The sequence below is a fragment of the Oxyura jamaicensis genome, chromosome 3, assembly GCF_011077185.1.
Source record: "Oxyura jamaicensis isolate SHBP4307 breed ruddy duck chromosome 3, BPBGC_Ojam_1.0, whole genome shotgun sequence".
In the NCBI taxonomy this organism is placed as follows: domain Eukaryota; kingdom Metazoa; phylum Chordata; class Aves; order Anseriformes; family Anatidae; genus Oxyura; species Oxyura jamaicensis.
In genome coordinates, this window is record NC_048895.1 from 72,440,318 (window position 1) to 72,453,319 (window position 13,002).

Genomic DNA, 13,002 nt, shown 5'->3' on the forward strand with positions numbered 1-13,002 from the left:
GTCTATAACTTCAGCATATAATAGTTCTGATAAAGGAAGGTTTTTAGGTTCAGCACAGCTGCTTTTCATCAGATGTGGAGAGACAAGCAACTATACCCTGAAGTTTTCACAGGCGTCCTTTATATCTGGTGAAGACTAGATTTGGTATTTCAGATACATGAATGGAGGAAATAAACAGTAAAAACTCATGACCACTTTTAAGGATTCTTTATGTATTATAAAATATAATGAAGTCATTATTTTACTGCAAATATTATGGAAAAAGAATGTAATGCTTACTCATACTGTAGGGCTTACCAAAATTTAAATGGCCATATTGAACTGTTCTTATTAAAGGAGAAAAATCCTATAAACATTCAGAATATGCGATATTTAGTCTTTTAATTTGTGATTTATTTTTCTCACCTTAGTGACAGAATAAGGCCTGTGTTTTCTTTCATTTCTTTCTCAATCTCATATTTAAAACAGTCCCCTATTTTTTAGGAGCAGAAATCATGTTTTTCTAGGTTATCACATTCCTGTTTAGAAGTTTTTGTTCTCTCAAGGAGTGGTACTGTTATACATTATCAATATCTTTTTTTTTGTGCTGCATGAACCAGTCAGGTTTGATACGCACGCTTATCCTCTTCCCCACCAGGGAACTGATGGTACTGATGCTGTTCTTTACCTCAGTACAAGGTATGCATGCATTAGTAACAGAACAAATTTGTCATCGTAACTGGTCATTTGAAACTTAAATTAGGCAATATGTACTTAGAAAATCTTCAGGAATTTAACAAGAGAATGAATAAACAGTTTTTAAATCACAAAGCTGTCTTTTTTTCTTCTTCCCTTTATCCCTACCAAAACAGGAATAACTGTCCTTACTATGTTTGCAGAGATTTAACTGAAGAAAGATGAAACAATTCTGTTGAGGTTTTAAAATGTGTGTATTAGTTAAGAGGATTTTTTAAAAGGTGTTATCTTCCTGGGCTGGTCATTAATATTTTCTTGGTGTGTATCTTTTTTTTTTTTCTTAGAATAATTGTCAATATCTACTTATTCTGGAGTTAAGGGAGTGTGACATACCCGAAATGGTGAAGGTGTTCATGTTATGCAGCCTGGTGAGAGCTGGATAAATGTGTTCAGAGAGCTCTGCAAAAAAAGTCTGCCCAAGTCTGTTTTGGTGCTCAGCTAGGGCTAATAAACCTGGCTGGATTCAGACAGGCTGGACTGGCAGAATGAATCCCAGGCTTTTCCTGGGATTTTTGGGAGGAAGTGATGTGTTTTGCTTTTTCTGATAGTGCCTTGTGACAGTCTTCAGCATTAGTTCTGTAGTGTTTACTGGCTTGTTACCCTTTCAGCAGAAATGACTAACCCAACGATGTACCCAGATAAGGGTGCAGTATTGTGACTCTCACACACCCAAAAATACCAATGAAAATGCTGTTTTAGATGCCAGTGATGTAGAACTTTTTTTTTTTTTAAAATGCCTCCTGCTTTCTTCATAGCACTCCCCCCTTCAAAGGATGCCATGCCCTGAGGTATGCTGAAGGACGCGTAAGGTATATCTAAATGTCTGAGTAGACCGTCTCTAAAAAGCAGAGTTCATTTTGGAAAAGAATTGTCTTCAGTTATTGAGGGATTTTTTGCTTTACAGTGTGAAATCATTCTACGTTACTTTCTGCCAGTAAAGTCATGACTCTTTGTGACAGACACATTAATAAAGGGTTCCCTAACTTAAGGAAAGCTGTATTTCAGAAAAAAAAATAGTGTGGGGGAAAACAAAGCATTTTAGAGAGCTATACAGAGATACGCCACTCCATTTTCATGTAATTTTCATTACACTCCATTTTCATATAATACCTTCTTTGCCGCTGAGTACTCTGTGTAAAGTATGCAGGCTGTCTGGATTTGGAGCAGAGGGCTGGAGATAAGTAAAACTGTCAGGATTCGTTTTCCCTTTGATTAACCTAGTAAGCCCTGCTGATGTGTTTTTGCAGTCTGTGAGTTGTGTTTCAAAAATGGGTAACAGTTTTTCGTTTAATAATCATCAGTGCTTTCTTTTTAGCTTAAGTCATGATGCCTACTGAGATCTCCTGCTTTTAGGCTGCACAGAAGGCTTAATTTAAGTAGGAAGTGTGCTTTTTCACGTCTGAATAATGGAAAAAAAGTAGTCCTTCTTGGTTTTCTTCCCCTGAACATTTTCCAGATAAATTGATGACCTAGAAATGAAGGGAGGTAGTGTTGAGGAAATAAAGCACTTAAAGTGAAACTTAGTTTTAGGAAGGATGTTTAATAAGTGAGAAGAATGGTGGCAAGGTGTGGTTCCTTTGTGGAAAATAAAGGGGGGAGTTAATGCTTTTTGGAGTCTGATAGATAACCTCAAGTATGAAATGCTGCTTTGTCATACAGCTTTCAAAAATAATTTAATCTGCAAAACTTAAGCAACGTGCTTTGAATCTTTAACTTCAGAACGCTACTTTGCTTTGAAAACTCATGAAAAAATATAGCATAAGAGTACATGCATTAAATACATTGATCTCAGACTTAACTGCGGAATATTAGAGATCCCCCCCCCTTTTCTTTTTCCTTGAATTTAATCCATATCTTGGTTTATAATGTGGCTTATAAATTTGCTATTTTTTTAACTAGAATTTACAGTTAACAGTACATGGGGAAGTTTCTCCTGCTTGTTCTATGCTTGTAAACACGGGTGCTCTAGTGCATGTAGGCAAGGTGGGGTGAATTAGTTTAATGAACGTACAGACCCAGGTAGCCAACCCTGAATCTCATACTCCACTGTACTTTACTATTACTGCTCTTTACTTTTAATTTTTTCAATCTTTACTGCTTTTCTGTGGTGTTAGTGAAGTGCCAACTGAATGAGAATTTGGAGGATGCATAAGATCTCTGGGCAACTCATCCTATGGAGAAACTTTTTCGAGTCATGACTGTTCAATTGTACAGCAAAATCATGACTACTTTAGATGTGTAATTTCATGTTCAGTGTTGTTGCTTTATTTCTTTGTGAAGAATATTTCCACATTTCTGTAGCTAGCTTTATTCACGTTAAGTAGAGCAGTTACTAACTTCCTCTCTCTCCATATCTGATAGTTACTCTTGTCTGAAGACAGCCTGAAAAGACAATTTAGCTTGTTTGCTCTCTTCAGTGGCGGATTGACATTATATGCCATGATCTTTCAAAATATGCGAGTAACCTAAAAGTCTAAAAGCAAGTGTATTTTTTTTAACTGGATGGTGGCAATGTGTAAAATTGAAAACAAGAAAAACATCTTAAGTTTTAGTGATGCTATATCGCTATTCCAAATTGTGTTCTCGAAGGGCTAGCACTGAACTGTGGTTGTCAACAGAGGTCTAATGTGTAGCTGTGTCTTCCTGAAGTCCTTGATAGTCTTGATTATCTGTTTTTTATATGAGTAAAAATAACGAGTTCAGATAGCCAAAAGTCATTTAGTGAGAGGCCTTTAAATATCTGAGAAATGACAATAACCAGCTGTACATAATGTTTTTAGATAGTGCAGGTGATTTTGAAGCATTTAAAATATCAACAAAGCTGCTTCAAGGTTGAGGAGTACTGCACAAAATTTATTTTTTTTATAAAATTGGTTAAAATTGCTCATCAGTCAGCAGAATTACGTATGTATGTGGAGTCTAGGCCTTTCTAGAAACTGTACAGAAATTGAACTGATGCTAAATTTTGAGAAGGCTCCTTTCTAGCTTTAGATGTTAAACACAGTGTTTGTAAGAGCACAAGTCAGTAGAAAATACACTTAGTCTGTAGCATACTGTTGCAGAAATGAAGATTAAACAGTGAGCTGCTTTAGCCATTGTTCCCCCGCAGAATATAGCTGGAAGGTGAAGTAATTATTCCCCTTGGCTCAGCACTAGCAAAGATTCAGTGGGAATGCTGTGTCCACCTTGGGACCATGGAGAAAAGAAATGCTGGCAAACAGAAGAGAGTCCAGAGATGCTGCTGGGGTGACTAGGGGGTGGAGCGTATTATATTAGAAGAGACTGTGTTGTTTAGCCTGAAGTGGGGTCTGAAGATGGACCTAATAGCAGCTTTCCACTACCTAAAGGAAGGCATTTTAGAGAAGATGGAGTCTGACTCCTCTTAGACGTGCCTCCATTGGCAGTGGAGTTGGACAAGTAGAAGAGACGGTTTTGAGTTGTGATAGGAAGAATTCTGATAGGATGTCCGTGGGGGGAGTGAAAGTGGTAAAAATGTGAACCCATTGCCCAGAGAGCAATCTGACCTTGGAGACAGTCAAAACTTGCCTGTATAAGGCCTTGAGCAAACTCATTCAACTTTGTTTAGGCAGCTGTATTTTAGCCGGGAGCTTGTATTCCAAAGCTCAGTCTCCAAAGGCACTTCCAATCTAATTATTCCTGTGATTCTGGTACATCAGTTGGAGTCTCTGTTAATGTTATGGTTGGTTCTGCCCAAGTGCATCTAGCTGCACATCATTTCTGTGGTTCATATGGTTATTCAATAGTGGTGAACCACTGAGAATAGACAAGTGCTGTTTTTTTTTTTTTTTGGACTCAAGAATTGGACACTTTTATGCAAGCTGTAAATTGGTATTGTTTGCGTGGAATTAGAGCTACAGCTCAATTCTGAGCATTTTTAAAGTTGTACAGCTAGATTATTAAGCAGCCCTGAATAGTACAGAAAAAATCATGCATATATGCTAGCCTGAGGACTGCACCTACCTGTTCAATTTTTTTACTTTTAAAAAACAGTATTGGAAGAAAAAAGCCCAGAATTACTATTTCCTTTTTGAATTTAAAGAATAATCTTTCCTTTATTTCTGCATTTAATTCTTTTTGTTATTTAAATAAACCGTCTCCACAACCTTTTTGAAAAATATCCAGTTTTGGAGTCAGTATTCTGATAACAATTGCATCAGTATCGATTACAGAGACAAAATAATTCCTAATTATTACGATTTTTTCTTCTGATAAATTTAAAAGGTGTTTTGTTCTTTTGACTAACCTTTTACGATATGAACTCCATTTTGACTGGCCATATACTATGACCACTATTTATTGGAAGTTACTCTAGATAAGATTTGTTGTTCTGTGATAATTACCCACGTTCAAGTTGTCATTTGAAGCATGGCAGCTCTTGAGTTTCAAGGAATGACTGTAAGACACTAACGTGAATGAAAACTCTTTCTGATTGTCCAAAGAACATTGCACCCTGGACTATACCTTACTTAAAGTTGTTTAATATTAACAAATTTCACAGCTACCGTCTGTTAACAACAACAAAGGTATCTTAAGCTATGACTGGAGTTACAGACAGCTTTTTAATGCAACTGTTATATATTTGGATGAATTTCAGTGACTTCTAAAGTATCTCCCATTTAAAGAGAACTTTTAAAGGCATGAGCTATTTCAGTGATAGATTTCTGAACACTAAATGTATACGTAGCTTGTTCTATTTAATTTGTTGCTAAGTGAATTTGTGTACTGAGACTGTTGTTAGGGATAACATTGTTCTTTCAGTTTTGTCACCTCTTACTTCCATATATGTAAATACATATTTTCAAAGCTTTTTGTAGAGTCTGTACATCTCTTCAGTACTGAACGCTAATATCTGGTGTTTAGACATGTACTGCCTGCTTTTCTAATAAATTAATATTTATAAATATCAGTGGCAGCTGAGATTTTTCAGCTGGATCTCCCTTCCATTATTTGGTTATTAACTTTCTGATCTTTCACATAAAACTCCAAGAGCAGTTTTTGTATATAACTTCAGGCAAACGTGTATGAAGCTCTTGTTTAAAAAATATGATTAGAGTCATCTGAAGCTTTTCGACTGTCACTAATGCCGTATTTCTGTTTGGATCTGATTGCCTTTAATTTAAATATTGTTTTTCAGATACGAACATCTGCCTTTTGCATGTACTGTTTTTTTGCTAATACAGAAACTCTGTAACACATTGGTCAAGCACTTTCTTGAAAACAGATCATGGAAAGCAAAAGTAATCAGACTTGACTATTATGGGAGTGTAGATATCACATGGACAGCGCAACCTCTTCTGAAGGGAGGGAGATGAGTGTGTCAAGTGCTTTTGCTGATAGGTACAGAACCCTACCTTGTTCACGGGCTTGAAAAATCAGTTTGGTTTTGATTGTTAAACTTGCGGCCAGTAACTTTCTGTCATTAAGTCTTTCTTATTGCTTTAGTAGTGTTAATACCTTCCTTAAGTCTCTTTCCTATAAGTAGGAAGTACTGACACAAAAATGGGAGAATGAATCCTTTCACTCATACTTTCAGGAGTATTTTGGTGGAGTTTTTTTAGTGTTTCTTTTTGTTTGTTTGTTTTTAAGCTTTGAATCTTAAGTTTTCTGCCCAAGCATCTAATTTGGATTTTGAATCTTTAGAATTCTGGCACTCAGCTGATGAGCCTAATTCTAATAAAAGCTCTTGCCAGGTCCTATGTATCTGTATGCCAACCGGATAGCCTTTTCCTGGTTTCTTTAAAATTTTGTGATAATTTCTTACACCCAGCTCAGCTTCCTGTGTTAAAAATATTGCATATATAGAAGGATGTTTGGAGGACAGCAGTTGAAAGTTATGAGGATAAATTATCTTGGATGCCTTCAGTTAATGCTATGCCCACAATGCAGAGATGCGTCTTAAGATGTCTGGCTCCATTATATCTAGCTAACTTAATAAGAGGTTTTTCATTGTCCTGGATATAAGGTGCGTTGGCAAAGCATACTTGATTATAAAATGCAATAAGTTCATCATTCAACTGCTATAGATTTGTTGCTCTTACATTTAGAAACTATAGAAGCTATTAGAAATTTAAACATTTTGGTAAAGTGAGCTTGTCTTGACCATGGTCCAAGTGTTCAGAGAAGAATATGGTAATTGTAACTAGATAAATTGACTGCCTTAAACAAGAATATCAGCAACTGACTGGGGGAATAGATGGAGGAAGAAGCATTTGTGGATTCTGACACTTAACATTTTTATGTTAGAGAAAGTAGGTGAAATATTAAATATTACATAGCTTTCTGAATTCCGTGCAGACGTTGTAGGAAAAAATACCAATGTGTTAAATGCAAATGCAGGTTTGAAAGAGTAGACTGAAGAGGGACAAGCTGAATCTTTGTTAGATCACAGAATCACAGGGTGGTTGGGGTTGGAAGGGACCTCTGGAGATCACCTGGTCCAGCCCCCCGCTCAGCCGGGCCACCTTGAGCACATTGTGCAGGATGGCATCCAGGCAGGCTTTGAATACTTCCAGAGAAGGAGACTCTACAGACTCCCTGGGCAGCCTGTTCCAGTGCTCTGTCACCCTCACACCAAAGAAGTGTTGTCTCGTATTCAGCTGGAACTTCCTGGGTTTCAGTTTGTTGCCTCTTGTTCTATTGCTGAGCAGATCTGAAAAGAGTCTGGCCTCATCCTCTTGACATCCTTCCTTCAGATACTTATACGCGTTGATAACATCCCCTCTGTCTTCTCTGAGCTGAACAGGCCCAACACAGCTCTCAGCCTCTCCTTGTCTGTAGCTGCAGTGTTGTTTTTTTTCTCAAGCTTGAAATGAAAAAGGAATGAGAACGCTCCTGGGATGACCTATTTAAATAGTGATGGCTGAAAACACATTCTTTTTGAAGAAAATCAGTAAGTCAAAAGTGTGAACCCCCATATTTACATACTGAACTTGAAGCCCTATGATTCCTTTTAGGATCTTTTAACACCCCTATCTTCAGGTAGATTCTAGTATTTATGCGTCATTATCTGCATGATTTCCTCTGAGGTGAAGAAGCTGGGATGAAGAACAGAAGTGAGCTGAGTTTATGTGGCCTGAGGTCAATTTTTGGTCCTTTAAAGGTTCACTTGTTTGCAATATATGCCACAAGGGACAATATATTCAAGTTCTTACCATAAGCCTGTTGCTTGCTCAGAATTTCTTGTTCTTCTGATCTATAAGATGTGTTGATCATCTCTGAATTTTGAAGATAAGCTGTTTATTCAACTTTCCTAGTTACTGCAATGTGAGTGAACAATTAAATTAACATATTTTTTTATCGAGGTAGGGTTTCTTCAAGTATTTCGTTTCGTTATTTAAGAGTCTGCTGCAGCTTGATAGCTTAAGTAGGTCTCAATTGTTTTGTATATCACCGTACTTCTTATTTTTTATGATCTCTGTTTAGTATGGTTAATAGTAGTAATTGTGGTATAAATTGATTAATTTCTACTGTTGGACGTCTGTCCACACAATCCGTACTGACAGCTGCAAGCCACCCTCTGAGCACTGTCTCCAGCTGTGGGAAGTACACTAAATCTTACCTTCTTGCAGAGCTCATGAGGAGGACGCAGTTGTTTTTTGTGACAGACACTGTATGAGTGAACAGCTGGCTGTGTTGGCTGGGGTTCCCAAATGCAGGTTTGCTTGGGTACAGCCAGCTCCAGGGCCATCGTTGTCACTGCCCCGGCTGAGATCTGCAGCTGGTGAGCCAGAGGGTAGCACCCTGCATCCAGGCAGCTCCGTGTCTGGCGGGTGCCATGCAGTGGTGCTGTTCAGGTAAATACTTGTCCAGAGGTGCTTGCTGCTAATCAGGAAAAAAGGGTGTGGAAATACTTTTGAGATAAGTGTCAGGAAATGCTGCTGCAGAATGCCTGGCAAAAGTTTGTTTACAGTTTCTGTGAAATTCCTGCTTTGTGTCATATTTGGTCAGGAAAAATAACATCTTAGAAGCTGCACTAAGTGTTAACCGTGTCCTTCAGCACACTGTCAGGCATCTGTACTCTATGCTCAAGTGAAGCAAATCTGATTCTTTTAATTTCTGGCACTTGTATTGTTGTCTTTGTTCAGCGAACAGATTTCTCAACTTGACCTTGCTTCACAGTGACTGAATTCTGTAACAGTTATACTATCAGTCGTTCTGAGACTCACCTGAACATTGCTCTGAGGAGAGAGAATCAAAGACTGTGTGTTCCTTCAACCATCCACTGTATTGTGTCTTGAAGATTTATTCATCATAGCTCTTTGTGCTCCTTCGTCATTTTTTCTATTGGTTGTTTTCTTGATTTGAATAATGGATTTACTTCTGTAAAAGGATTTACTGCTTTGGGCCTTTGTTGTCCTTAATACATTTGAAGCACAATATCTATTCAGTTCTTGTAGTGCCTGAATAGGATGAAATTGTGTGCTGCTTTGGGCTGTGCTACCAAACCTAGTTACTTGGATAATGCAAAACTGTTTTTCAAACAAACTTTTATTTTCAGGCTATGTTATGAAACTGGCAGTATCCTTTCTCATGAAATCATACATCACTGCAGATTATTTTAAGATTTACACATAAAAATATAAACTCTCCAAGAACTTTTTCTGCTCCTTTCTAGTTCATCTATGTTTTGCACCTATTGTTCACCTATAGTTAAGAATAGTTAGATGTTGTAGATGTTTTTAACAAGCTGTGAGGCAACACAGACCAGTAGTAGCAAAGAGTGTAGAAGAATGCACTCTTAATTGAGGTAATGCAATCCATAATTCATGGCCTGTTAATTCTTTAGCAGGGGAGATGCAATATGACTTCAAGTTGCTTTCTCTTTCAGTTCAGTAAGTCACCATATCACTGTTCTCGTAGGAGAATGCAGATGGCTTACTTCTGCCTTGAGGCTAAATAGGGAAGAGAAATGTGGGGAAAATAAATTCATACAGGTCAAATTCTTGTAAGAAGTTTGCATTTGCATGTTGTTCTAATCATGCCTCACTTACCTCTTTTAGCTGAAGAATTATATATATTATTAATATTAACAAAGTCTGCTTTTACATTCACAGATAAATTTGAGCAATTTTGGGCTATAAATCGAAAACTCATGGAGTATCCTCCAGAAGATAATGGATTTCGATACATCCCATTTAGAATTTATCAGGTAGGACACAATGAAATAAAACCAATTTTACCAACTGTTTTACTAAGGTGTCAAATATCACTATCTTGGCTTTTCAGAATTACACAATCCCTTTTCTAACATATGGTAAAAGTTTGTATGAATTAGTAAAGACAAGATGGACTGTATTTATTCTAATAGGTAATTACTATTCATTGTGTCATAAGTGTGTAATACATGAAAATGTGTTAAAGCTGGTTAGAAAATTTATAAAAAAATGCAAATTCTCTCATTAAAAATAACTACTAAATACGGAGGCTGCTTTGAATGCAAAATATGCTTTGAAAAGGCTAACTCAAACATTTGAAAAGCAACAATTTTTCCCTTAACCACTGTGTAGGCTGCTTTTCTTGTTGGCATTACAAGGCAAAAGATATGTCATAGGTCTTGCGTCTGATTCCTACTTTGTCTTCTAACTGTATACTTTAAAATACCAAACTAGCTTTGAATATTTTTTCCAATTTAATACACCAGTGTTGTTTTTCTTAGTAGTCTGTTTGGAGGCACATTCCTTGGAAACCTTAAAATGTTTTGATGTCCCTTTAGTTTTTATAGCATTATGGTCATTATGAGGTTTAGAACTAAGCATGTTTAGAAGCATGTACAGAATATCAATTAAACAATTCTTCTCTGATCTGTCTTTGAAACATTTTCACCTATTTACACTTAAGTTTTGCAACCGTCACCATAAAATAGTCTCCTGTTCATAGCGTTAAGTGGTGTGATACTGCTTTATAACAGGTTTAATGACTCATTAAAATATATAAAGCTATAAAGTCTTACTGTGGGAGTGAAATAATTTTTAATGTTAGATATAAGATATTTACTGTCATAGTGAAACTTTAGATTGAGAACGGAAGTCAGTTATTCTGTCAGAGATCATAGCAGATGGCAAGGTTAGTGCAAGTATCAAAAGATGTATCTGGAAAAGCAGTTCACTCACAGCATTTTGTTTGCTTGACAACTAAGTTGTTTATTCTGATAGCTTTTTTTTTTAAGTCTGTTTATAAAAACCACATACATGGATGTGCAAAGTGGAATTTTGTTGTTTGAATAAGGTAGGAACTTCTAAGCCATGGGGGAAATTTTCTGTGATATCACATGACTTCGTACTAATAAAGTTTACTTAAAAATATTAAAAAACAGTAATACCTGTGCCTTTAGTCAGTAGTACTTATCTTTATTCATGGTGCCTTTTCAATTGGAAACCCTTACTTGCTATAATTTAAACCCCAAATGCCTAATTAAGAACAGAAGCTCAAACATAAATAGAGATGGTGCTGAGGCAACCTGAGAAGGTTGGTGTGTATTATTTTCAGTGTTGCTGTTCTTAAGATTTCTAAATATTTTCAGTGATGTTCTCTTTTTTTAAAGGTGGATGCAGGTGTTTCTAGCATTTTGTGTTTTGTTTGTTGCTTTGTGCACTGGTTACAACTTATCATAAAAGTCAGTGTTCAGAGAAAATTTCAGAAAGCTCTGAGAACAGTGAGATTATAATTGGACTCCAAACAAGGAGCTAATTTTTATAGTTTTAACCTAAATTTACAGTACTTACTAACAGACTTGTATGTGTGGAAATAACTGAATCTAAAGTACTCTTAAGATGTATTTAACCCCTACCTGGGCAGCGTTTACATTCTTTTAATGGTGGCAAAAATCAGCTTTGCATTCTGATTGGTTGCTTGCATTTTCCTACATAAATACCCAAAGATCAGGTTAGCCTGGGTTTGTAATAATTAGGCTTTCATTCCTTATGTATTTTCACATACCATTTCTGTAGATAATAAAACTATGCATGTGGGTAGCAGGAATTTAGTAGATGTTGTCTTCAACGGGGAGAGTTCCTCCTCTTATTCTCCACACCTTCTATTATCCCCAAAATATTAGAAGAAAAATCTGTGAAAGGAATTGCCTGCATTATGTTTTTTGGCTGTATGAGGCAGATGAGTTTGTTTTCCTTCAAAGAAACGTGATTAGATAATGGTATCTAAGAAAAATGAGTTTTTGCAGCAGTTAAAAAAGACATGCTGAAAACACATGCAATAAAATGATCTGTCATGCTTTTCAATGAAGGCCTGATATTTTCAAAACTCAGAGGCTCTTTCACTTGTAAAGCTTGTGTATTAAAATACTTTTCTAAAGAATAATATGAATCATACCTCGTGTGGTATCCAAATCTGATGGCATGTGGGGGAGAAAGAGGTGGCAAAAATATGAACGTAATACTTGAGTAAGTCAGAACTAAACTAACCACAGGTAATTTTAAGCCTATGTCCAGCACCTCATTTTTTTTTTTTAAGAGCAGAAGCTAAGATTGGACTGGAATCCTTGCATCTGCTGTAAAAGATGAAGAAAAAGACAGTGTCACTAACGATCAGTTCAAATGCAATTTTAACTTAGCTATGAGATTTTGGAGACTTTATTACCAGCTATCATAGTCGAGAGGAATTTGCACCAGATGAAGCTTTGACATAGGTGGAAGTTTTTTCTATCAGAGATGGCTTAAAAATAGTGATTTTTTTGGTGACACTTTTACTTAAAGTTGTATATAAAAAAAAGTGCCCCACATCATCACTTCAGAGGTATAAGCTGCTGTCTTCAAATGAGTTTGCACAAAAATTCTTATCTGATAGTGCTATTGAAAAAAGTGCCTTTTCTACTTGTTCTTTACTACTATTTTCTCTTTTATTATGCATTATTCTTTTATTATATTCTCTCTTTTAATGTTTTCAGTATATTATGTGTTTGAGTGCTGCTTTTCTTGTACAGTATTATAGGTAGTTTAACCTGAGGACTTCTTCCCCGTGTTTAAGACAGGTTGGTTTTGCACTTTGTAATTGGACAACCGATGTGCTGGTAGGTGGCAGGAAGTTTTCATTGCCTTGCAGTTGGACCTCTGACTCCAGGCACTGGAGCATATTAGTCAGACACTGGAGAGGAGTCTCTACGTGCTGGCGGAGACTACTCTGGTAAACCACGGTGTACTATCTAATGCTGCAGATGGGAGTGCTCTCGGTCTCGCTTGTTGTTGTGTGCCTGGTTTGTACTCATCCCTGAGTTTTGATCTCTCTGTCACGGCA

At 36.6% G+C, this 13,002-nt stretch overlaps 1 protein-coding gene across 3 annotated transcripts in view; it reads left to right on the forward strand.

Moving 5' to 3' along the window:
• The window catches only part of ATG5 (autophagy related 5), an 80,117-nt gene that overhangs the window by 22,118 nt on the left and 44,997 nt on the right, over positions 1-13,002 (forward strand). For all 3 annotated transcript variants that reach the window (XM_035321201.1, XM_035321200.1, XM_035321202.1), the window contains one exon: positions 9,810-9,904. In XM_035321201.1, coding sequence (XP_035177092.1) covers positions 9,810-9,904 — 95 coding nt within the window. The remainder of the gene's footprint in view (positions 1-9,809; positions 9,905-13,002) is intronic.